Source organism: Bombina bombina, chromosome 1 (assembly GCF_027579735.1).
Source record: "Bombina bombina isolate aBomBom1 chromosome 1, aBomBom1.pri, whole genome shotgun sequence".
Taxonomy (NCBI): Eukaryota; Metazoa; Chordata; class Amphibia; order Anura; family Bombinatoridae; genus Bombina; species Bombina bombina.
The window spans coordinates 183,698,698-183,725,352 of record NC_069499.1 but is presented as its reverse complement, the minus strand read 5'-3'; the positions used below and the strand labels follow the sequence as shown (position 1 = coordinate 183,725,352).

General features: G+C 41.6%; 1 protein-coding gene across 1 annotated transcript in view; it reads left to right on the top strand.

Annotated features, from left to right (window-relative positions):
* Positions 1 to 26,655, top strand: part of PCNX1 (pecanex 1) — a gene marked incomplete in the record, with an annotated part of 752,914 nt that overhangs the window by 108,907 nt on the left and 617,352 nt on the right. The window contains 1 exon segment of the mRNA XM_053711389.1: positions 12,741 to 14,408. Coding sequence (XP_053567364.1) covers positions 12,741 to 14,408 — 1,668 coding nt within the window.

Here is a 26,655-nt window from a genome sequence, read left to right as displayed (position 1 = left end):
TTCGAAGAAGGAACGTCTTCTACACAATCTAGATGTAGTCCTTGCCCTGAAATTTTATCTACAGGCAACTAAGGATTTTTGACAAACGTCTTCCCTGTTTGTCGTTTATTCTGGTCAGAGGAGAGGTCAAAAAGCTTCGGCTACCTCTCTCTCTCTTTTTGGCTTCGTAGCATAATACGTTTAGCCTATGAGACTGCTGGACAGCAGCCTCCTGAAAGAATTACAGCTCATTCCACTAGAGCTGTGGCTTCCACTTGGGCCTTTAAGAATGAGGCCTCTGTTGAACAGATTTGCAAGGCTGCAACTTGGTCTTCACTTCATACTTTTTCCAAATTTTACAAATTTGACACTTTTGCTTCTTCGGAGGCTGTTTTTGGGAGAAAGGTTCTTCAGGCAGTGGTTCCTTCCGTATAAAGAGCCTGCCTGTCCCTCCCGTCATCCGTGTACTTTAGCTTTGGTATTGGTATCCCAGAAGTAATGATGACCCGTGGACTGACCATACTTAACAGGAGAAAACAAAATTTATGCTTACCTGATAAATTCCTTTCTCCTGTAGTGTGGTCAGTCCACGGCCCGCCCTGTTTTTTATGGCCGGTCAAAAATTTTTAAATTATACTCCAGTCACCACTGCACCCTTTGGCTTCTCCTTTCTCGTTGGTTCTTGGTCGAATGACTGGGTGTGACGTAGAGGGGAGGAGCTATATAGCAGCTCTGCTGGGTGAATCCTCTTGCACTTCCTGTTGGGGAGGAGTTAATATCCCAGAAGTAATGATGACCCGTGGACTGACCACACTACAGGAGAAAGGAATTTATCAGGTAAGCATAAATTTTGTTTTTAAAACAATAACAATTCTATTGTAGACTACCCCTTTAAGATTATTGTAGGAGTCAGTTGCTGATTCTAACTACAACCTAAAAATTAATACGCAGAGTAATTATAGGTTCTTCAGAATTGAAAAACTAGTACATTTTACATGCATTGTGTGCATTATTTGTAATCGTCTCTATTGTACTTCTAAGTCTTGACCCCTTTTCTCTCCTTTTTCTCTTTGCCCCACATGCATTACCTTTTGATTATCTTTACCCTTCTGAACAGTTTAATATTAAGCAGTTTTAAAGCTGTGAAATCATGTAATATCTCCATGGTTGGTGGTAGAACAAAAGCTAAGTAGTGCCTCATGCTGAGAGCTATTGGCAACAGGAGAGCTTAATTTAGCTTAGTTTTAATTGTATCTGGTAAATAGATTTGAATTTTATCTGTATAAAATGAATTTCCTTCCTAAGATAGGGACAGTCCACGGCTTCATTCCTTACTTTTGGGAAGTACAACACCTGGCCATCAGGAGGAGGCAAAGACACCCCTGCCAAAGGCTGAAATATCCCTCCCACTTTCTCATCACCCCAGTCATTCTTTGCCTTTTGGAGGTTCAAACGCCTATATCTTTTTCCTCCATTACCGATTCTTTCTCAAGTGGTGGCCCGCATCAAGCAGGAGCGGGTATCAGTAATCCTGATTGCTCCATCATGGCCGTGTAGGACGTGGTTCGCGGATCTAGTATGGATGTCGTCCTCTCCTCCGTGGAAGTTACCTTGTCGCATAGACCTGCTGATACAAGGTCCATTTGTTCATTAAAATCTAGATTCTCTGAGGCTGACTGTGTGGAGATTGAACGCTTAGCCAAGAAAGGTTTCTCTGAGAGTTTCATTGATACTCTTATTCAAGCTTGTAAACCAGTTACTCAGCGTATCTACCACAAGATGTGGAGGACCTACTTATTCTGGTGTGAAGAGCGTGGTTTTTCCTGGCACAGAGTTAAGGTTGCCAGGATCTTATCTTTTCTCCAGGATGGGCTGGAGAAGGGCCTTTCTGCTAGTTCCCTGATGGGGCAGATTTTGGTCCTGTCGGTTTTATTGCACAAGAGACTGGCTGAGCTTCCAGACATGCAGTCCTTTGTTAAAGCTCTGATTAGGATCAGACCTGTGTTTAGATCTGTGGCTCCTCCTTGGAGCCTAAATCTTGTTCTTCGGGATTTGCAACAGGTTTCGTTTGAGCCTCTGTATTCCTTTGACATTAAATAGTTTTCTTAGAAAGTTCTCTTTTTATTGGCTATTGCCTCTGCGCGCAGAGTTTCTGAGATCTCGCTTTGCAATGTGAGCCCCCTTACCTGATTTTCCATGCAGATAAGGCAGTTTTACGTACTAAATTAGGTTTTCTTCTTAAGGTTGTGTCAGATCGCAACATCAATCAGGAGATTGTGGTTCCTTCCTTGTGTCCTACCTAATCCTTCTACAAAGAAGGAACACTAACTTCACAATTTGTATGTGGTTCGCACCTTGAAGTTCTATCTTCAGGCTACTAAGGAGTTTAGACAATCTTCCTCTTTGTTTTTGTCTATTCAGGGAAGCGTAAGGGGCAGAAGGCTACTTAGACTTCCCTATCTTTTTGTTTATGGAGTGTCATCCGCTTAGCTTTCGAGACAGAGGGACATCGTCCTTGAGAGGATAACAGCTCATTCCACTAGTGCAGTGGCTTCCTCTTGAGCCTTTAAGAACGAGGACTCTGAATCAGATTTGTATGGCGGCTACCTGGTCCTCCTTACATACTTTTAGTTTTTTTTACAAGTTTGATGTTTTTGCTTCGGCTGAAGCAGCTTTAGGGAGAAAAGTTTTGCAGGCTGGGGTGCCCTCAGGATATGGTCCGCCTCTTCCTTTTTGTTCTCTCCTGTTATTTATTCAGTGTCCTCTGGAGCTTGGGTATAGTTTTCCAAACTGTAAGGAATGAAGCCGTGGACTCTCCCTATCTTAGGAAGGAAAACATAATTTATGCTTACCAGATAAATTTCTTTACGTCTGGATAGGGAGAGTCCACGGCCCCCGCATGTTTTTTCTGGTCTATGGGTGGGCCCCTATTTATTTTTATTCTTCTGGCACCATTTAATACCTTAATGTTTCTCCTACTTTTTCCTTGTTCCCTCAGCGGAATGACTGGGGTAATGAGGAAGAAGGAAGGATATTTAAGCATTTGGCTGGGGTGTCTTTGTCTCCTCCTGGTGGCCAGGTGTTGTATTTCCCAACAGTAAGGAATGGAGCTGTTGACTCTCCCTATCCAGAAGGAAGGGAATTTATCTGGTAAGCATAAATGTTGTTTTTTCTGTGTGCAGAACAAGGTTCTTCAGCACACTTGTTGAATTAATTGCAGCATGATCAAATAAGCATCTTAAGAATTAATTAAATATTAAAGGACCATTAAATATATTAGAATTGCATAATGAAACAAGTTTAAAATATATATTTTCATTTACTAGGGCTTTGTATTCATATAATTTGTTATGATCTGAATGCTGAAGAAGGTGGCAGCTGCTCGCAGCATTTGGGTCTTTTCCGACTCACATTTTTTTGTCTAAAAGTGAAACTTACGAGGATCTGTTCAAATCCAGATCTTAGTGTGTTGCGCTTTCACAAGAATACATTTTTCTGCATTCTGATCATAGCAAATGATCAGAATGCACAGGACTAACATTTTCCGGCCATGTGTATCATGTGACAGCAATCAGCCAATCACATGCTTATATACTGTGAAACACCAGCTCCTACTGAGCAGGTGCAAGAGTTAAAAGTCTACATATAAAAAAGACTGCACAATTTAATAATGGTAAATTGGAAAGTATATCTGAAAATGTCATGTCATTCTCTTTCTGGATCATGAAAGATATCATATGGGTTTCATGTCCCTTTTAAATAGATTTCTTTCCTATGGCATGGAGAGTCCACAACGTCATTCTAATTACTAGTGGGATATTCAACTCCTGGCCAGCAGGAGGAGGCAAAGAGCACCCCAGCAAAGCTGTTAAGTGTAACTCCCCTTACCCGTAACCCCCAGTCATTCTTTGCCTCTGTAACAGGAGGATGGCGATGTTTGTCTTAAAAGATGATTCCTTTAATGGGTACTTTTCACTGGAAGCAAGGATTGGTGTTTGGCTCAGTCCATGTCAATCTCTTTAGTAAGTTTAATGGTGGCCTTTTAGCAGTTAGAATGCAGCGAGGTGGTCTTTGCTTTAATTCTAACATAATTGCTACCCCTTTGCAAAAACCAGAGTTAGTTAGCCCGACAGCAGGATCCTTAGGTAAGTGCTTTTGCCTTCTAGGTACTGAAGGTTTGCTCTTCAAGGGGTTAAATCCTCTATTAGATCGTTTGGGACTCAGTTATCCTTTTATTCAGGGTACAATACGGCAGTCTGCAGGCCTATTTGTATGTGTAACTCTGGAGACTAATGGGTAAATACTTTTTTCCTATATGGGGTCTAGGATTTCTCATTTGTGACTGATGGGATTTTTATTTTATTCATGAATGGAACCCTTTTATGTGCAGTGTGAAGAAGCCGGTTTATTAATTTAAATTGAGATGCCTGCCTTTTTACGGTGGCGCAGTTTTTTTCTTCTTTGCCGGTCACATGAATTTATCCTCTTCCGGCTATTACGCTGAGCGGAACTTTCTCCGGCTTAGTGAAACTTTCCTGTCTGCTGTTCGATCGGATCGTCTTGCTAAGCTAGAAATTCTGTCAACTACTGGGGAGTCCTTCATCTATATTATTAATGGCAGCTCCTGGTCCGGTTACGGTAGGGCACCTCAGACTGAGGGTTAGTGGTGCATTGATTTTAATCTGACTGCACGATCATCTAAGTGCTATTTTAAGGAGTGTGTTAGTGATTATTATTCTGTTGTTGGGTGGAAAGTGATTACTTTAATCACAGTCCTGCTGTTTTAGAGAAAATTTGCATTTTAGTTATTAGTGGGAGTTCAATTATGGACACAGAACAGGATAATTCTATCTCTATGGACAGATGTTTACTATGTCTAGAGACTCAAATTGTCCTGCCTATGCAATTTTGTTCCTCATGTCTATCTAAAACTTTAAAGTTTAAGGACAAGTTACTCCCTTCTGAGCCACATGTCTCCCAGGATATTGCTGTGCAGGATATGCCTCAGCTTTCTCCTCAAACGTCCCTAGCCTTGTCTTTTTCACATACAGTGCCTTGCAGTTCCTCTCATCCTCTTGGTGGTGTTTATTTGCCAGGGGATTTTGCTGCACAGATTACGTCTGCTGTGTCTGCAGCTTAATCTGCTTTCCCTACTTTGGGGAAGCATAAGAGGAAATCCAAGAATTTTTAGGCTAATCGGATTTCTGAAAAAGCTAAACCTACGCAAGTCAACCCTTCCCAGGCGTCAGATGAGGGTGAGATTTCAGACTCTGACACTGTGTGTGTGTGTGTGGGAATTCTACAGATCGTGAAGATGTCAATTTCAGATTTAAACTTGAACACCTCTGTTTACTTCTAAAGGAGATTCTAGCTACTTTGGGCGACTCCGACTCTTTTGTTGCCGTCATCCCTAAAAATAGATATTATGAAGTTCCTTCTTCCGTGGAAGTATTTCCAGTTCCAGACCGTGTGGCGGATTTTATAGCTCAAGAATGGAATAAGCCAGGGGTTCCTTTTTCCCCTTCTCCTTTTTTTTAAAAATGTTTCCTGTTGCTGACTCCATATGTGATTCGTGGCGCACAGTATTATTATTATTATTAGGTATTTGTAGAGTGTGAACAGGTTCCGCAGCGCTATGGTAGAAGGGGCTATCTCTACTCAAGCCAAAAGAACTACTATTCCTATTGAGGATAGTTGTTCCTTTAAGGACCCAATGGATAAGAAGCTTAAAGCTTAATTAAAGAAGATGTACATTCATCGGGGTCTACAGTGGCAACCTGCTGCAGGTATTGCTACAGTGGCTAGTGCTGCATATTATTGGTGCGATGCTCTGTCTGAACTAATTTTAGAAGAGACTCCTTATAGAGGAGATCCAAGATAGGATCAAGGCTCTTAAACGGGCCAATTCTTTTATTTCTGATGCCAATATGCAAGTGATTAGACTGGGAGCCAAGATGTCCAGCTTTACTGTTCTAGCTTGCAGGGCTTTGTGGCTAAAATCTTGGTCGGTGGAAGTAACTTCTAAGTCCAAACTTCTATCTTTACCTTATAAATGGGTAAGGCACTCTTTTTGGGCCTGGTCTGGCAGAAATAATTTCTGAGATTACTGGTGGAAAGGGGCCTTTCCTACCTCAGGATAAGAAAAATTGACCTAAGGGTCGCCAGAATTCAAATTTTTGGTCCTTTCGTAACTTCAAAGGACAGAAGTCTTCCTCTTCCAAGTCGGAGCAGTCCAAGTCTTCTTGGAGACCCAGCCAGTCTTGGAATAAAGGAAAGCAATTCAAAAGCATTCGTCTGATGTTAAATCGGCATGAAGTGTCTGTCCCCGGTCCAGTCTTGGATCAGGTGGGGGCAGTCTTTTTTTCAACAAGCCTCGATACGTGATATCCCAGATCCTTGGGCTGTGGACATAGTATCCCAGAATTACAGAATAGGTTTCAAGACTTTCCTCCCAGGGGCAGATTCATCCTCTCAAGATTTTCTGCAAACCAGGTAAAAAGAAAGGTCTTCTTAAAATGTGTAGAGGACCTGTCTTCCCTGGGAGTAATTGTCCTAGTTCCCGTAAGGCTACGAGGCCTAGGATTCTATTAAAATCTTTTTGTTGTTCCCAAGAAGGAATGGAACCTTTCACCCCATGTGCCAGTTCCCATAAGGCAACGAGGCCTAGGATTCTATTCAAATCTTTTTTGTTGTTAACAAGAAGGAGGGAACCTTTCGTCCCATTTTAGACTTAAAATGTCTACACAAATTCCCCAGAGTTCTGTCCTTCAAAATGTAGACCATTTGTTCCATTCTTCCTTTGGTACAAGAGGGTCAGTTCATCACAACCATAGACCTGAAGGACGCATATCTGCATGTTCCCATTCACAGGGATCATCATCAGTTTCTGAGGTTTTCTTTTTTTTGACAAGCATTTCCAATTTGTTGCTCTTCCGTTTGGCCTGGCCATGGCTCCCAGAATGTTCACAAAGTTTGTGGTGGCTCTTTTGGCAGTGGTCAGATCTCAGGGGATTGCATTAGCGCCTTACCTGGACGACATCTTGGTTCAGGTCATCTTTTCAACTAGCAGAAACTCATACAGAGATGTTGTCTTTTCTACGTTCCCACAGATGGAAAGTGAATCTGGAAAAAGAGTTCCCTTGTTCCAACTACAAGGGTGTGTTTCTTAGGTACAATCATAGATTCCCTGTCCATGAAGATTTTCCTGACAGAGGTCAGAAAATCTAAAATTCTTGCTTCATCTTTTCCCTCCAGTCTACTTTTCATCCATCAGTAGCTCAATGCATGGAGGTAATTGGTCTCATGGTTGCTTCCATGGACATCATTCCTTTTGCTTGGTTCCATCTGAGACCTCTCCAACTATGCATGCTCAGTCAATGAAACAGAGACCACTCGGATCTCTTGCAGAGGAGAGATCTGGATCCCCTAACTAGAGACTCTCTCTCTCGTGGTGGATTTCACAGGACCATCTGTCTCGGGGCACATGCTTCCTGAGACCTTCCTGGGTGATTGTAACCACGGACGCCAGACTGCTAGGCTGGGGAGCAGTTTAGGGCTCATTAAAAGAACAGGCCCTCTGGACCCGGGAGGAGTCTTTTACTTCTTATAAACATCTTAGAGTTGAGAGCAATCTTCAATGCCTTTACAGCCTGGAATCAATTATCTTTAGCCCGGTTTACCAGATTCCAGTCGGACAACATCACCTCAGTGGCTTACATCAACTACCAGGGAGGAACTCTGACTCTCATTCTGCAGTGGGCGGAAGCTCTCGAATGTCTATCTGTCATCCACATTCCAGGAGTGGACAACTGGTAGGTAGATTTTCTGAGCAGACAGTCTTTTCATCTGGGGGAGTGTGCTCTCAATACGGATTTTTTCAATGATATCCCACAGGTGGGGGTTCCTTTGTTGGATCTGATGGCATCTCGTCAAAATGCCAAGCTTCCAAGGTGCGACTCAAGGTCAAGAGATCCTCAGGCCGTTCTGATAGACGCTCTGGCGGTTCCTTGGAACTTCAATCTAGCTTACCTGTTTACTCCGTCATTGCTCGTATCAAACAGGAGAGAGCATCAGTTATCCTTATAGCTCCTGCGGGGCTCGCAGGATCTGGTTTGTGGATCTGGTAAGGATGTCTTCTCTTCCTCCTTGAACTTGACCTCTGTGGAAGGACCTTCTACTTCAGGGTCCCTTCCTCCATCCAAATCTAGATTCTCTTAATCTGACTGCTTGGAGATTGAACACCTAGTGTTGGCTCGGCGTGGTTTCTCTGAGACGGTCATTGACACCATGCTTCAGGCTCGTAAACTTGTTACTCGTAAGATTTACCATAAGGTATGGCGCAAATACCTATATTGGTGTGAATCAAAGGGATTCTCTTGAAGCAGAGTAAGGATTCCCAGAATTGTATCTTTTCTTCAGGAGGGCCTGGAGAAGGGTTTGTCAGTCAGTACTCTGAAGGGTCAGATTTCTGCTCTTTCTATTCTTTTGCACAAGCGTCTGGTGGATCTGCCAGATGTCGTCCAATCTTTTTGTTCAGGACTTGGTCAGAATCAGTCCTGTGTTTAAACCTGTTGCTCCTCCTTGGAGTTTAAATCTTGTTCTTAAAGTTTTGCAGCAGGCTCCATTTGAGCCAATGCATTCTGTTGATATTAAGTTATATTTGAAGGTTTTGTTTCCTTTTCCTATTTTTTCTGCACGCAGAGTTTCAGAACTTTCGGCTCTGCAATGGGATTCACCTTACCTTATTTTTCATGCAGATAAGGCGGTCCTTCGCACTAAGCTGGGATTTCTCCCTAAGGTAGTGTCGGATCGCAATATAAATCGGGAAATAGTTGTTGCTTTTTGTCCTAATCATTCTTCGCAGATGGAACGTCTTCTGCATAATCTGGATGTGGTGCGTGCTCTAAAGTTTTATCTTCAAGCAACTAAAGATTTTCGACAATCTTCAGCCCTGTTCGTTGTTTTCTCTGGCAAGCGTAAGGGTCAGAAGGCCACTTCTACCCTAGAATGACATAGTGGACTCTTCATGCCATAGGAAATAAAACAAAATGTATGCTTACCTGATAAATTTCTTTTTTTCCGGGCATGGAGAATCCAGGACCTCACGCTTATTTAAATTTCAATTTTTTTTTGGTGTAAACCTCAGGCACCTCTATACCTTTTGTGTTATCATCTTTTTCCGTTTCCCTGACTGGGGGTTATGGGTAAGGGAAGTGACACTTAACAGCTCTGCTGGGGTGCTCTTTGCCTCCTCCTGCTGGCCAGGAGTTGAATATCCTACTAGTAATTAGAATGACGTTCTGGACTCTCCATGCCCGGAAAGAAAGAAATGTATCGGGTAAGCATAAATTTAGTTTTTTACAAAGATTTGACGAGTCCACGGATTTCATCCTTACTCGTGGGATATTAACCTCCTGCTAACAGGAAGTGGCAAAGAGCACCACAGCAGAGCTGTATATATATAGCCCCTCCCTTTCCTTCCACCCCCAGTCATTCTCTTTGCCTGTGTTATACTAAGAAGATATGGCAAAGTGAGGTGTTAGACATCAGTTTCTAAGGTTTGCCTTCTTGGACAAACATTATCAGTTCGTGGCTCTTCCCTTCGGGTTGGCTACAGCACCCAGAATCTTCACAAAGGTTCTAGGGTCTCTTTTGGCGGTTCTCAGACCACGAGGCATAGCGGTGGCCTTATCTGGACGATAGTCTGATTCAGGCGTCAACATATAATCTGACAAAATCTCACACCGACACTGTGTTGTCTTTTCTGAGAACTCACGGCTGGAAGGTGGACATAGAGAAGAGTTCACTTGTCCCACAGACAAGGGTTCCTTTCTTGGGAACTCTGATAGACTCGGTAGCCATGAAAATAAAAGATTCTAAATACTTCAGTCTATTCCTCGGCCATCAGTGGCTCAGTGTATGGAGGTAATTGGATTAATGGTAGCGGCAATGGACATCGTTCCGTTTGCTCGCTTTCATCTCAGACCACTGCAGCTGTGCATGCTCGGACAGTGGAATGGGGATTATGCGGACTTATCTCCTCTGATAAATCTGGATCAAGAGACCAGAAACTCTCTTCTTTGGTGGTTTTCGCCGGATCATCTGTCCCAAGGGACTTGTTTCCGCAGACCCTTGTGGGTGATTGTGACAATGGATGCCAGCCTTCTGGGCTGGGGTGCAGTTTGGAACTCCCTGAAGGCTCAGGGTGTTTGGACTCAAGTGGAGTCTCTTCTTCCAATCAATATTCTGGAACTGAGAGCAATATTCAATGCGCTTCAGGCGTGGCCTCAGTTGGCTTCGGCCAAATTAATCAGATTCCAGTCGGACAACATTATGACTGTGGCATATATCAATCATCGGGGGGATCAAGGAGTCCCTTAGCGATGATAGAAGTATCCAAGATAATCCGTTGGGCAGAGGCCCACTCTTGTCACCTGTCAGCGATCTACATCCCAGGAGTAGAGAACTGGGAAGCGGATTTTATAAGTCGACAGACTTTTCATCCGGGGGAGTGGGAACTTCACCCGGAGGTATTTGCCTCATTGATTCTCAGATGGGGAAGACCAGAGTTTGATTTGATGGCATCTCGACTAAGTGCCAAGCTTCCAAGATACGGATCCCGGTCAAGGGATCCTCAGGCCGAACTGATGCCTTGGCAGTGCCTTGGTTGTTCAGCCTAGCTTATGTTTCCACCGTTTCCTCTCCTCCCACGCGTGATTGCTCGAATCAAACCGGAGAGAGCATCAGTGATCCTGAAAGCGTATACGGATCTAGTGGACATGTCCTCTCTGCCACCGTGGAAACTTTCATTGAGACAGGACCTTCTCATTCAAGGTCCTATCCAACATCCAAATCTAATTTCTCTGCAGCTGACTGCGTGGAGATTGAACGCTTGATTTTATCGAAGCGAGGATTCTCTGATTCGGTCATCAATACTTTGATACAGGCCAGAAAGCCTGTCTCTAGAAAGATCGATCATAAGATATGGTGTAAATATATTTATTGGTGTGAATCCAAGGGTTACTCATGGAGCAAAGTTAGGATTCCTTGGATTCTGTCTTTTCTCCAAGAAGGATTGGAGAAAGGGTTATCAGCGAGTTCCTTAAAGGGACAGATTTCAGCTTTGTCAATTCTGTTTCACAAACCTCTGGCAAATGTGCCAGATGTTCAGACTTTTTGTCAGGCTCTATCTAGAATTAAGCCTGTATATAGACCTATTACTCCTCCCTGGAGTTTGAATTTAGTTCTTTGAGTTCTTCAAGGGGTTCCGTTTGAACCTATGCATTCCATGGATATCAAACGTTATCTTGGAAAGTTCTGTTTTTAGTTGCTATTTCTTCTGCTCGAAGAGTTTCTGAGCTTTCAGCACTACAGTGTGATTCTCATTATCTCATTTTTCATTCTGTTAAGGTGGTTTTACGTACCAATCCTGGATTTCTTCCTAAGGTTGTTTCAAATAAGAATATTAATCAGGAAATTATTGTTCCTTCATTGTGTCCTAATCCTTCCAAGAAGGAGCGTCTGTTACATAACTTGGACGTGGTCCATGCCTTAAAGTTTTACTTACAGGCAACTAAGGATTTCCATGAATCATCTTCATTATTCATTGTTTATTCTGGAAAGCGTAGGGGATTAGAAAGCTACGGCTTACTTTCTTTCTTTTTGGCTGAGAAGTATCATCCGTTTGCCATATGAGACTGCTGGACAGCAGCCTCCTGAAAGAATTACGGCTCATTCTACTAGGGCTGTGGCTTCCACATGGGCTTTTAAAAACGATGCATCTGTGGAACAGATTTGTAAGGCTGCGACTTGGTTGTCCCTTCATACTTTTCCCAAATTTTCCAAATTTGATACTTTTGCTTCTTCTGAGGCTATTTTTGGGAGAAAGGTTCTTCAAGCAGTGGTGCCTTCCGTTTAGGTTTCGGTCTCTTCCCTCCCTTTCATCCGTGTCCTATTGCTTTGGTATTGGTTTCCCACAAGTAAGGATGAAATCCGTGGACTCGTCATATCTTTGTAAAAGAAAAAAGTAAATTTATGCTTACCTGATAAATTAATTTCTTTTACGATATGACGAGTCCACGGATTTCATCCTTGTGGGATATTAACCTCCTGCTAACAGGAAGTGGCAAAGAGCACCACAGCAGAGCTGTATATATAGCCCATCCCTTCCACTCCACCTCCAGTCATTCGGCCGAAGGTTATAGGAAGAGAAAAGGAAAGGCTACAAAGGTGCAGAGGTGACTGAAGTTTACAAAAAATAAAATAAATCTGTCTTAAAATAACAGAGTGGGCCGTGGACTCGTCATATCGTAAAAGAAATTAAATTTATCAGGTAAGCATAAATTTACTTTTCAGTTAGTAGAAAGTGGGGAGCTCAACTAATTTTAATAAAGTTTGAATGATTTTAAATCATTACAACCAAAATCTATTGTAAATTAGTGCAAGGAAATTCTAAACAATTTTCTTTTTTTTCTTTTTTCTTTTTATTGTGGATTGTCAGTGCTTGATGAATTCTGAAAATTTAAGGAGCAATTCTAATTTTGGTTTAAAACGTTTATCTGTTAAAGTTGATAAATTATGAAGAATCATATTTCACACATAAGTTAATGAATTCCTTTGTGTGCAGCAGACTTTTCATCTTTATTTCTATAGATATATTATTATTATTATTATTATTATTATTATTATTATTATTATTATTATTATTATTATTAATTTGTTTTTTGCCTCTAAATAGTCTTGATTACATTTTATCTCCACAGATTTGACTGCGGATCAGAAGCTCTTTCGTCTGGTCTCGAATGATTCTTTTGTCTCCATTCAGCCTTCATTATCCTCTGGAGGCAAGGATTTAGCTCGGGATTACAGCGACAGGGGATCTGTCTCAACACACAGTCACAATCACCATGTGGATTTGTCTCTGTCAAATGCTTGTGATACAGAAATTGCATCATTGGTTCCATTGCATTCACATTCATACAGGAAAGACCATCGACCAAGAGGTGTCCCAAGGACTTCAAGCTCTGCTGTTGCATTTCCAGACACTTCCCTTACGGATTTCCCACTGTATCAACAAAGACGTGGGTTGGATCCGGTTAGTGAACTTGAAGCTTCCAAACTGCATTCTGGGTCCAAAGATTCTCTAATTGATAATGCTGGGGCTTCAGGGATTTTTCAGTTAGATTGTCTGAAAAGTAAAGGAGCGCAACAACTTTCAAGAAATGGTAGTGTGAAACATATTAAATCTGATAAAAGTATAGATAGTTTAAGAAGTTTAAGCACCAGAAGCAGTGGTTCAACAGAGAGTTACTGTAGTGGGACAGATCGGGACACAAATAGTACTATTAGCAGCTATAAAAGTGAGCAGACAAGTTCGACCCATGTTGAAAGCATTTTGTCAGAACATGAGGATGTTTCTGCTGCAAAAAGAACGAACTGTAGTGATCAGGAAGACGACCATAGCTCAGCTACTGATAAAAGGACTAGTAGTGTGAAGACTGCTGTAGAAAGAAATACTGCTCAGGAATCCAGGGATGCCAACACATCTGATGATGTGCAGAGTCCAAGGGGTCTTAGTTCATCTACATCAGAAGAAGCCAATAAGAACCCCCATGCAAATGAGCTAACTGCTCAGTCTGACTGGCTTCCAGGGACCCTCTCAGAGAATTTAGATGAGCAGGGTGAGAAACCAGTGATATTAGTAGATTTAAGATCCTTTAAGGAAACGGGTATTAGGCAGCGGGATAATGATGTAAGACCCAAATCATCTAGCTTAATACACCGCACATCATCCGCTCATAAATCATGCAGGAGAAGAACAGGTAAAAAACGAGCCAGCAGTTTTGATGCAAGTAGGCACAAAGAATATGTTTCCTTTCAAGGCATAGCTGATACCAAACCTCATAGTGCTGGTTTTTGTCATGATGAGGATTCAAGCGACCAAAGCGACTTGAGCAGGACCTCAAGTGTGCAGTCGGCTCACCGTTTCAGCAGTGATAGCTCTTCCAGCGCTACTTCCCATTCATGTCAGTCTCCGGAAGCCAGATATAGTGCTCTAAGGACGAAATATCACTTTAAAGAAAAATGCACAGATACACATCGATCTCATCTAAATTGTGAAGGAACTAGCAAAAAGCGATCCACCCGCAGGACTTCCAGTACAAGTGGTACAAAGAGTCGTGGCAGAGTTTTAAGCTTGGATAGTGGTACTGTAGTTAGCTTAAGTGATGCCAACAGGCTGGCAGCTCCAGAAAGTGTCAAACCATTAACCACTTCTAAATCAGATCTAGAGGCCAAAGAGGGGGAAGTGCTAGATCAGTTGTCTCTGTTAGGAAGAGCATCACAGTTAGAATCTGTAACACGTTCACGAAATAGTTTGCCCAGCCAGGTTACGTTTCAAGATGCAGAAGAGAGAGAAGCAGCTGTTGCAGGTAAGACACTACACATTTTATATAATGTAATAATACTTAATATTGATTGTTTTTCTTAAGTTGTTTGTTTGAGTTTACATCCTAAAAACAGTGAATTTCATAGTGCTAACATTAAAGTAAAAAAGAATCCATGCCCTTTTTTTTTTTTTTGGATCTAACATATTTTATCTCTAAAATGTGATAAATGTATAATCCCGAAAACTTTCTCTTGTGAAATATGTCTAAATGGTTATGATGTCACTGCTAGCTGCAGTTGTTACTATATAATTCTCACAAACAAAAATAAGTTAAAGCTGTATAATTTTGAGTGCATGTTTGTGCAATACTTGTTTGTGGGTTAGAAGCTCACTGGCTATTGGCTAATAATAAAAACCCCACAGCTCTATTGGTTGACACTGACATATCCTTAATGCATAAAAATCCTTCCTTGTTGATGCAACTGTAGAAAATTTCTCTTTAATGTCCATTTTAAAGTTTTTGTAAAGGTTGCTTTTTTATTTTTGCAGACACTCCATGTTTATTTTAAATACAATCTGTAAGTATCTTTGTTTATGGCATTTTTGTTTTAAGCTCAATCAAGGGGTGGATCATGAAGTTAAATCCATAAAAATGCCTCTTGTCTCCAATTATATTGATGTGCCACTTGCAAATATATAAGAAAAATATTTTGCATTAATATAGAAGTCTTGTTCAAGGGGTAGTTCATATTAAAAGCTCCTTAAGGAGTTGTTTTTAAAAAAAATTATATTTATATTGGTTCCATGTATTTCACTGTCCACTTACTCTCCCTGTTGGGATAGTTCTGTATTTAATTTGAATCCATCTTATTGTTTGTTCCTTATAATGGCTATTTACATTAAGAGTTAGGATTACCTACTTATCCTTGTAAAAGGGCTTTGTTTCAAACCCAGATAGTTCTTTTAAGCATTTGGTGTTTTGGGTAATGTTAATTTTTTCCCCCTCTGGAAGAGCAGACTGAACCCTAAGGATTTATGTGCTCAGAACAAGCATTCTCCTTTCTTTTGTAGAAGGCAGCCAAACATTAGAAACCCCCCTAAAACAGAATATTCCAAATATGGTCTCCAAATCAAGCCCAAAAATACCCTTTCTCTGTAGGAGGCATGTTGAGGATTGGCCATCAACATTTTTTAAATAGACATGAAGACTAACCCTGGGTCCCATTTGGTGGTCAGATACTTGTTCTCCTTATGTGAGCCAGGTGCCGTTCCAGGCTTGAAGCAGCGTTCCAACTGCACATCCATAGTAGTGAGAACACCCATCGTCCTACAGTGTGCAACAGGATCCAATCTAGCAGAACCAAGCTAGTACAATCGGTACAAAAAAACATCCTGGCACATAGACACAGCTCCTGCCATCTCCGCTCCTGTCCAGCTTGTCTGGATGGGTCACAACATACTTCCTTTTCCCCTCTTTTAGAGTTGAATCCAATTTTCCCCGTGGCAGGGGCTGGAGTTTCGGATAAGCTAATCAGGGCGTATATAAGTTTCTTTCTGAGCCGGGTCCTCCTCCATAGGGGCGCTAGTTGGAGCACTAAAGTATTTTTGAAATATGGTTGTCAACAAGTGGTTATGTTGAGTTCATCTTTTATCTTTTAATTGTTTTTGTTCTTGTTCTCTCTTGTTTTTTGTTACATACCTTTGGCCACCTTGCAAGGTGGCAGGAAGATTTGAAGATTTGTAGAGTAATTGAAGCTGTAATACAGTTGGTCTGACTTCTTAATTGTAAAATGTTGAAAAATCAATAAAAATTTTTTCAATAATAAAAAAAACCCCATCCTGGCACAGGGGTTAATAATGATGTTTAAAAACAAGTTTTAGTATGCATGTTTAAACAAACAAACCTGCAGTTAGTTACTTACTTGACGGATCCTACACTTTTCATGCTATACTAGCACTGGTACAATATAAATAAAAGGTGCAACAATAAAACAAGTGATACTACTGCTGCTTTTTTACATTCATACCTCAGGGGCTTGCTTGGGGTGATTGACGGGCCCTGCTTTGGCACACTTAGTCTCTGCACTAGGAAATGCTTGTGCAATAGTAACTGTACAGCTGCTGCCCGCTTGTTGCAAAGATGAGCAGACATGTTCCCATGTTGGGAACCTTGTTTGTCTGTCCCTTAGTGCATGGGGCCCAATATGCTTGAAATTATTGTTCATTATCTGTTTCACAGGGGGTTGATTTTTACGAACAGCCCTATACTTTCAGATCTGTGTTTTTTTTTCTTCTTTTTTCAATGGCTAATTAATAAAATAGGTCTAGGAGATATCCTATTCAAGATTGTGTTCTTGTGGGAGTAGGGTTTACGGTTTATAAATCTAGAATAGTTCTCTTTCACAACTTATGTCTATTACCAAAGTGATGCATTTAGAGAGAGGGTACATTTGATGAATGTGGAAAATCGCATGTGAGGTTTGACCCATGTAAACAAACTGTTAGTTAAAAATGACCAAGAGCAACTACACCATTGTTACACAATTAGTTGTAACACAATTAGTTGTAACACATCTAAAACGTCCTTTACAGTAACAATGTATATGTTCCTTGAATGACATCACTTGCCAAACTCTTTGACAATTTACAAGCCAATGTTATCGCCCCCCCAGTTCTTAAAGTGGGCCTAAAACCTTATCTGTTTTAATAAAGCATATTTCTCTTTAAAATGTTACATACAAGATTAAATTGAACTAAAATAATGGCCTCATCAGTGAAATTGGACACCCTCAGTTTCCCTTTTAAAGGACCAGTATACACCAATTTTCATATAACTGCAAGAAATGGACAATACTATAGAATATGCACATATACTGATATCTAGTACAAAACCTTTTAAAAACTTACTTAGAAGCTCCCAGTTTAGCACTGTTGATGAGGTTAGGCTGGAACAGCAGACAACGGCAAACACAAGCTTGAGTTTGTAGACAAGTGTCGCTTTTAAGGTCCTATGCAAATTGTCTGTTACCCTCTCACAAAGCCCATCTTTAAAGAGATATAGAACATTCTGTGTCACTGTTGTTATAAATAAAAAAAAAACTCTAAGCAGTGGGCTAAATTTAATGGTAATCATTGCAATATGTATTACTCATTTTGAAAAGATATTAACTTTTTTATTTTTTTTTAATAACTTAATTTGTGTAGGGCCCATTACTTCCTGGTCTCTACAAGAAGGCATATATTACTTGATGTCAAATCTTCTTGAGTAACTTAAGCTGGCTTAGTGTGAATGCTAGAGAAGCCAGTTTTTCCCATGCTCAGAAGCAGCAGAAATCAACATAAAGGGACATGAAACCAAATTTTTTTCTTTCTAATGACACGTTGAGTCCACAGATCATCTAATTACTATTGGGAATATCACTCCTGCCCAGCAGGAGGCGGCAAAGAGCACCACCGCAAAGCTGTTAAATATCACCTCCCTTCCCTCCAACTCCAGTCATTCTCTTTGCCTACGTTAAAAGCAAGGAGGTGGTAAAGTTTAGGTGTCTGAAAGAATATTCTTCAATCAAGATTTTTTTTATTTTACAGCAGAGCAAGTTTGTTCTGCTCCTTCCTGGGGTTTAGCCGTAGCCCATGTCAATTTCTTCAGTAGAACAGTAGTGGCTTTATGCAATTGGGAACTTGTGGTGTATAATCCTCACTGTGCCTCCCAAATAGTTTTGCTGCCCTAACAGGAAAGCCTGGGTAAGATTACTCAGTCTCTTTTTTTTTTTCCACAGGTCCATGTGAGGGATAATGCCTCTCAAACCTAGTGAGCCAGGCAGAATAACATTAAGGTAAGTGCTGAATTTAATTTTCTAAAAAGGGAAGGGATAATAATCCTATTATAGGTTAATAGGATAATGTGAGGCAGATTGTGCAGGCACTGGGGACGAGAGGACTCTTTATTTGATATGGCTCAGTTAGTCTTTTTTTTCTCCGGTGTGTTCTAGTCCGGGGTATAACAACTTGGTAGGGTGTTTTTCTTGTGGTTTCTTTCGGCGGCTTTACTTTCTCATAATGCCATCCGGGAAGTGTCAGCTGGGTACACTCACGATGGGCGGAGTTTTTCTGAAGCGGCAAAGGAGTTTTTGCACGCTTTTTCTTCATCACTTCCTGAGGGCCGTAAGGGTGACGTACTTGGTAAAGTAGTGGTAAAGTTTAGGTGTTTAAAAGAAGATTCTTCAAGCAAGATTTTATTATTTTTCAGCAGTGCAAGCTTGTGCTGCTTTGTCCTGGGGTGTAGCCGTAGTCCATATCAGTCTCTTCAGTAGAGCAGTGGTAGCTTTTAAGCAATGGGAACTTGTGGGGTACAATCCTCACTGTGCCTCCCATGTATTTAATGCTGCCCTAACTTTGAAAGCCTGAGTAAAATTACTCAGTCTTTGTTTTTCTTCCACAGGTCCATGTGACGGAACATGCCTCTCAAACCTAGTGAGCTGCCTTGCTGCCTGGCAGATTTCTGAAGGTAAGTGCTGACTTTATTTTTCTGGGAACATATGCAGGAATAATATGGCACTTTAAAATCAGTTTATGGGACAAGAGACATTCTCCTATTGCTTAGGGGATCGTGTTATTATCGGCAGTAATGGCAGGCACTGGGGACGAGGAGACTTAGGCTCAATAGGTGATGTTTTATTTTTTTTTTCTTATTCCTGGCGGCTTTAGAATACATTTAGCCGATCGGAAGGTTAATTTTGTAACGCCCATGAAGGGCGAGGTTAGCTGAGACGGCAATTTTCTGTTAGGTGCCTTTTCCTCCTACACTTCCTGTGTTCCGGAGCAGAGATAGCTTTGTTGCAGTTGTTTATGGTTAACAGACCGCAATTTACAGCAATATAGAAGTTGAGTCCGGAATATCTAGCAGAATATTCACTCCGTTGTCAGTTAGGCAGGTAAGCACCTCAGCTTGTAGAGCCAGACAGAGAATATATTTTTCTAAAGATCTAGACGTATGAATAAAAGACATTGCGCTATGAATGTAGGCACACTGCTAGGGCAAATATGTCAATAAGACATTGCGCTAAAGCTAGATCAAGGGAGTGATAAATCACCCTAAACTTTATTGTACCCAGTACTTAACAACCCTACATTCGTAGCGCAATGTCTTTTGTTCATACCTCTAGATCTTTAGAAAAATATATTCTCTGTCTGGCTCTACATAGTAATACAGAGATACCATTATTATTATTAGGTATTTATAAAGCGCCAACAGATTACGCAGCGCTATACAAGTAATAGTAAAACATTACAAGGATGCATTACAAACAAACAAGTACAGTATTGGGGTACATTACAGTTGTAGGTGCAATAATGAGTTATACAAAAGGAGAGGAATGCCCTGCCCTTGAGCACAATTAGTAGTAGTTCACTTTAAATACAAAGTATCCTGCAGGTAGAAAGGCTCTCAAGCTTACAATCTAAGGGAGAGGTAATGGACACGAAAGGTAAGGGAAATAAGTCTGATATAAGGCAGGGTAAGCTGAGAGTGGGTGAAGTGTGTGGCAAGAAAATGAGGGTTGGGAGAGTAACAGAATATGGTAAAGTGTCAGTACAGAGGCTGTGTGTGTGAATTTTTGACTCTAACCTGGTTCGTTAGCGACAGCTGCACCTAATTGCTGTTAGGAGGTGTGTATATATTAAGGTAAGCACCAGGGTGGGAGGTGGAGGGAGGCTTGGGGGGCTAGTGGGTGCAAATTTCAGAGATATTGCTGTAGGTGTGAGCTTGAAAATTGCAGAGGAAATTTCAGAGATATTGCTGTAGGTGTGAGCTGTAACAAAGAGAGTGGTAAAGGTAAAACTTCCATTTGATAAAGTGAAGGAATAGGGGGAGGTGTGTCTTGGAAAAGAGTAGAGAGTGGGGGGAGGGGAGGGGAGGAAAGATTGGAATGTACAATAATAAAGGTTAAAACCAATTCCATATTAGCCCAACAGATATAAGGAAAAACAAAAACACAGTGTCTTGATTGGAGATATCAGTCTGATTTACCTTGAAAATTGCAGAAGAAATTTCAGAGATATTGCTGTAGGTGTGAGCTTGAAAATTGCAGAGGAAATTTCAGAGATATTGCTGTAGGTTACCATTATTCACCCCTATTCTAAAACATTGTCAAAAAAGGTAAAATATAAGCATATGTACTCAGCAGATACAGAATAAATCGCTGGGTCAGTTTAGGAGATATATGGTACAGAGGGACGTTTAAAACAAAACATACAAATCAAATTTGAAATGCACAACACTGTATTTCAATTTTACAGTTGGCGTATACATGATAGCAGCATATATGGAATTTTACCACCAAATTATATTTCGCTCAGTAAGTGATCACAAAATACAGCTATTTTGTGGACACATTTATTTTGCACAAAAGACATTGCGCTACGAATGTAGGGTTGTTGATAAGTACTGGGTACAATAAAGTTTAGGGTGATTTATCACTCCCGGCACACTGCTAGGGCATCTACTGCATTTATTTATCTCAGTAAGAATCCTCTTGATCTAGCTTTAGCGCAATGTCTTTTATTGACATATATTTGCCCTAGCAGGATGGTGAGAGAGGTCAATAGCAAAACTTATAGAAAATAATGACCCTTCCACCAGTATGATCCCCCTTGATTGATATGCAGCTTTGCAATAATCTTTGCCAGGACACCTAACTGAGCCTGATCGCTATCTCGCTGCCCTGGCTCCTGTCTGTGATCTCAATGAGCAATTTCACAACCTATGTTTCTACTCTGGATTTAGTGACAAAAGCTGTAGTGACCGGAACATGGTGAGAATGTGCACCAAATCCAGAGTAGAAACATAGGTTGTGAAATTGCTCATTGAGATCACAGACAGCAGCGAGATAGCGCTCAGGCTCAGTTAGGGAGAAACCGTGATCACAATGAGAAGGGAAAATCTGATGACAGCAGCCCAACAGAATTAGCTTTCCAGAAGTATGGAGGAATGACAGAGCGAGCGTATCCTATGAAGGGCGGGAGAGGGCACTTCAGGGCAATAAAGGAGAGGTGAGAGGCTCTGCAAAGACAAGCAGTAGTTAGGCATACAAGGCGGGACTTATTCACATGCACCTCAATAAAAATAAAATATTTCACTATAATCTAATTGGAGTATTAAAGCAATCTTAAAACAGGGGCACAGACCATCACATCGCCGCCTGCCCGGCACTCACTGCCTCTCATTCTCTGTAACACACAGCGCACAGCATGGATGAGAGGCAGTGAGTGCCGGGTATGAACAGCTGCTAGAGAGCTGAAATTGCAGGAGCGCGCAGGGACGAGAAGAAAGGAAAGGATCCTGTTAGTGCAAGCTTTTGGTAGACGTCAGAGGAGGAGGGGTCAGGCGGCCATTTCAAAAAAGCCAGATGAAATCAGTAAGTGTATTTTCTGCCAAAGTTTATTTAGAGGAAAATTTGGCTACGGTTTACTGTAAAGATTGTTATTTAACTAATCTAAATAAGTTTAAAGTAATTTTTGGGTTGACTGTCCCTTTAAATCTGATTCTGTTACACAGAACTAAATAAAGTATAATACTAGCGATGCACCAAAATTTGGTCTGCCGAAAATGTGCAACTCCAATTTCGGCCCAAAGAGGACCAAAATGGCTAAATATGTACAGCCCTCCCCTGTAATATTGTTACATGCCTATCCTTAGCATAAGGTGAGCAGCAGAGCACACACATAAGTACCATGACATGATGATATTTGAAACCAGCAGTGCCCCCCTTTTTTTTTTTTTAAGAAGGAAACCAAAGTTCTGAATACAGTATTCAAAGGGAGGATAAGTTGCATGTTTATAAACACTTGATATTATCAGACACAGCCCTAAGCACACACAGTGAATATGTATAAGCCTTATATACAGTGCTCATACATCAGCCTCATGTGCATAGACATTCTATTTGCCTGAGTCAAATATGCGTGCACACTATATATGCATAAGCCCCAAGCCCGCACACAGTTGGTACAAATTAGCACCCACCTGACAGTGTATACAAAAAAGCACAGTAACTTTCTATAACCACCTTGCACGTAAGGTCGTAGCTAAGTCCGGTGGTCCTGGTGATGGGCAGACTCCATTTGGGGCTTCGGACATATAATCTGACGGGTCAGTGTGAGACCCGAACCAGGAACTAGGCGGAGATAAAATGAGACGATCAGGTGCACCCACGCCCATTGCACAGATAACTACACCCTAAAACAAAACGCATGTCCACCTCATATAGTTGTCTGGCTATAACCACGCTCTCTCTTGTAGAGCTTCACCAGTTTCACTGCAGATTACACCCTACGGTACAAGTGACCACGCCCATTTGTTGGAGCTTTCCCGCCTACAAGCTCTCTCAGCTACACACACACTGTAGTTAAAAAATAAAAAAAACGTTTTGGTTTTCGGCCAGGGGCATCCTGAGTTTTCGGTATCGGTTTCGGTCCAGAATTTTCATTTCGGTGCATCCCTAGTCGTAGTCAATCCTTAGAAGTCAAGTAAGCTTAACAAGTATTTTGATGATCCTTCCATGGTGGAGGTTTTTCCTTTACCAGATCGGGCTACAGAGATTATTGCTAGGAAATGAGACCAGGTATCCCCTTTTTCTTAATCCCCTATTTTTAAGAAGATGTTTCCTATTGCAGACTCTATCAAGGAATCTTGGCATAAGGTCCTCAAGGTGGAAAGGGCAATTTCCACTTTAGCTAAGAGGACCACTATTCCCATAGAAGATAGTTGTTCCTTTTGAAGATCCTATGGATAAGAAGTTGGAGGGGTTGCTCAAGAAGATGTATGTACACCAGGGTTTACAATGGCAACCTGCGGTGTGTATTTCTACCGTCACTAGTGCGGTGGCATACTGGTGTAATGCGTTGTCTTATTCTATTCGGACATACACTCCTCTTGAAGAAATCCTTGATAGGATCAAGGCCCTTAAGTTGGCCAATTCCTTTATTACGGATACTACCCTACAGGTTATCAAGATGGAGAAAACATTTCTGGGTTTGCCGTGCTGGCCCGCAGAGCTTTATGGTTAAAGTCCTGATCTGCGGATGTGTCATCTAAGTCTAAGCTTTTGGCGATTCCTTACAAGGGTAAGACCTTGTTTGGGCCAGAATTGGCGGAAATGATTTCTGACATTATGGGTGGAAAGGGTCATTTCCTCCCTCAGGATAAGAGGAATAAGCAGAAGGGACGTCGGATTATTTTTCGTTCCTTTTGAAACTTCAAGGGTAAGCCTTCCTCTCTCTCTACCAAGCAGGAACAGTCCAAACCTTCCTGGAGGCCCAACCAGTCTTGGAACAAGGGAAAGCAATCTAAGAAGCCTGCTAATGACTCAGTTAGCATGAAGGGCCTGCCCCAGATCCGGGACCGGATCTTGTGGGGGACAGACTTTCTTCCTTCACTCAGGCTTGGGTTCGGGATGTTCAGGATCCCTGGGCGGTGGACATCGTGTCCCAGGGATACAAACTAGAATTCAAGACCTTTCCTCCCAGGGGCAGGTTTCTGCTCTCAAGATTATCTGTAGACCAGATAAAAAGAGAGGCGTTCTTACACTGTGTTCAGGACTTTTCCAACCTGGGACTGTGTTCGGGACCTTTCCAACCTGGGAGTGATAGTTCCTGTTCCAATGCAGGAACAGAGTCTGGGTTTTTACTCCAATCCGTTTGTGGTTCCCAAAAAAATGTTAGACCAATTTTAGATCTCAAAAGTCTAAACAAATTCCTCAGTACCGTCCTTCAAGATGGAAACTATTCGTTCCATTCTTCCCTTGGTTCAAGAGGTTCAATTTATGACAACGGTAGATTTAAAGGACACGTACCTGCGTGTTCCCATACACAGGGATCATCGCAAGTTTCTGAGGTTCGCATTTCTAGACAAACACTTCCAGTTTTGTGTCTCTCCCATTCGGCCTTGCCACAGCTCCCAGAATTTTTTTTAAAGGTTCTGGGATCCCTGTTGGTTGTGCTCCGGTTAAGGGGTATTGCAGTGGCGCCTTATCTGGACGACATTCTGGTTCAGGCGCCATCCTTTCAACAAGCAAACTCCCACACAGATGTTGTTATCCTTCCTGCGATCTTACGGATGGAAGGTGAATTTGGAAAAGTTCCTTAATTCCAACTACAAGGGTAGTGTTCTTGGGAACCATGATAGATTCCCTATCAATGAAAAGATTTCTGACAGAGGTAAGGAAATCAAAGATTTTCAATACTTGTCTGGCACTTCAGTCCTCTCCTCGGCCATCAGTGGCTCAATGTATGGAGGTGATTGGTCTGATGGTAGCTGCCATGGACATCATTCCGTTTGCCCGTTTCCACCTCAGACCTCTGCAGTTATGCAAGCTCAGGCAGTGGAACGGAGATTATGCGGATTTGTCTCTACGATTACATCTGGATCAGGAGACCAGGGATTCTCTTCTTTGGTGTCTGTCTCAGGATCATCTCTCCCAGGGAACCTGCTTCCACAGACCCTCCTGAGTGATTGTGACAATGGAAGCCAGCCTGCTGGGATGGGGAGCAGTCTGTGGCTCTCTAAAGGCTCAGGGGACATGGATTCTGAAGGAGTCAGTTCTACCCATAAACATTCTGGATCTGAGAGCAATCTTCAATGCTCGCCTGGCCTCCGTTATCTTCAGCCTGGTTTATCAGGCCATGACACCATGACAGATGTAGCCAAGATTATTCAGTGGTTGGAGACCCACAACTGCTTTCTGTCTGCGATCCACATTCTAGGAAGTGGATTTTCTGAGCAGACAGACATTTCACCTGGGGGAGTGGGAACTCCATCAGGAAGTGTTATTTTTCATTCGGATAAGGTAGTTTTGCGTACTAAGTTAGGGTTTCTCCCTAAAGTGATTTCAGATCGGAACATTAATCAGGAGATTGTTGTTCCTTCTTTATGTCCTAACCCTTCTTCTCATAAGGAACTTCTGCTGCACAACCTAGACGTGATGCATGCTTTGAAATTCTATTTACAGGTGACTAAGGATTTTCGTCAGTCTTCTGCTCTGTTTGTGTTTTTTTTCTGGGAAATGTAAGGGGCAGAAAGCTACGGCTACTTCTTTCTTTGTGGCTGAAGAGTATCATTCGCTTGGCCTATGAAACTGCTGGACAGCAGCCTCCTGAGAGTTACGTCTCATTCTACGAGGGCGGTTTCCTTTTCCTGGGCATTCAAAAATGAAGCTTCTGTGGAGCAGATTTGCAAGGCTGCAACTTGGTCCTCTCTTCACACTTTTTCAAAATTCTATAAATTTGATATTTTTGCTTTGGCTGAGGCTTCTTTTGGGAGAAAGGTTCTTCAAGCAGTGGTGACTTCTGTTTAGGTTCCCTGTCTTGTCCCTCCCTTATCTATGTCCTCTAGCTTGGGTATTGATTCCAAATAGTAATTAGATGATCCGTGGACTCATCGTGTCATTAGAAAGAAAACAAAATTTATGCTTACCTGATAAATTTCTTTCTTTCTTGACACGGTGAGTCCACGGCCCACCCTTCTTTTTAAGACAGGTTTTTTTGTTATGTTATAAACCTCAGACACCTCTGCACCTTGTTGCACCCTTTCTCTCCTTTTACTTCGGTCAAATGACTGGGGTTGGAGGGAAGGGAGGTGATATTTAACAGCTTTGCTGTGGTGCTCTTTGCCGCCTCCTGCTGGGCAGGAGTGATATTCTCTATAGTTATTAGATGATCCGTGGACTCACCGTGTCAAGATATAAATTTTATCAGGTAAGCATAAATTTTGTTTTCATGATTCAGAGTCCAATTTTAAGCAACTTTACAATTTACTTCTATTATCTAATTCATTCTCTTGGTATATTTTGCTGAAGAAGCAGCAATGCACTACTGAGACTACATGAGGCATATATGTGCAGCCACCAATCGGCAGCTCACAAGTTTCCCTAGGTATCTTTTAAACAATAGATATTAAGAGACCAAAGCAAATTTGCTAAAAGAAGTACATTGGAAATTTGTTCCCCCCCCCCCAAGGAACACTGTTTTATATCCCTTTAAAGGGATACTTAACTGAATTTTTTTTATTTCATAATTCAGGTAGAGCATGCAATTTTAAGCAACTTTCTAATTTTACTCCTATTAATTTTTTTTGTCTTCGTTCTCTTGGTATCTGTATTTGAAAAGCAGACATGTGAGCTTACCAGCTGTCCCATCTTTGGTTCAGCACCTGGGTAACGCTTGCTGATTGGTGGCTACAGAAAAAATAATTCTGAATAATAAAAGAAAAACATTTGGGTTCAGTATCCCTTTAA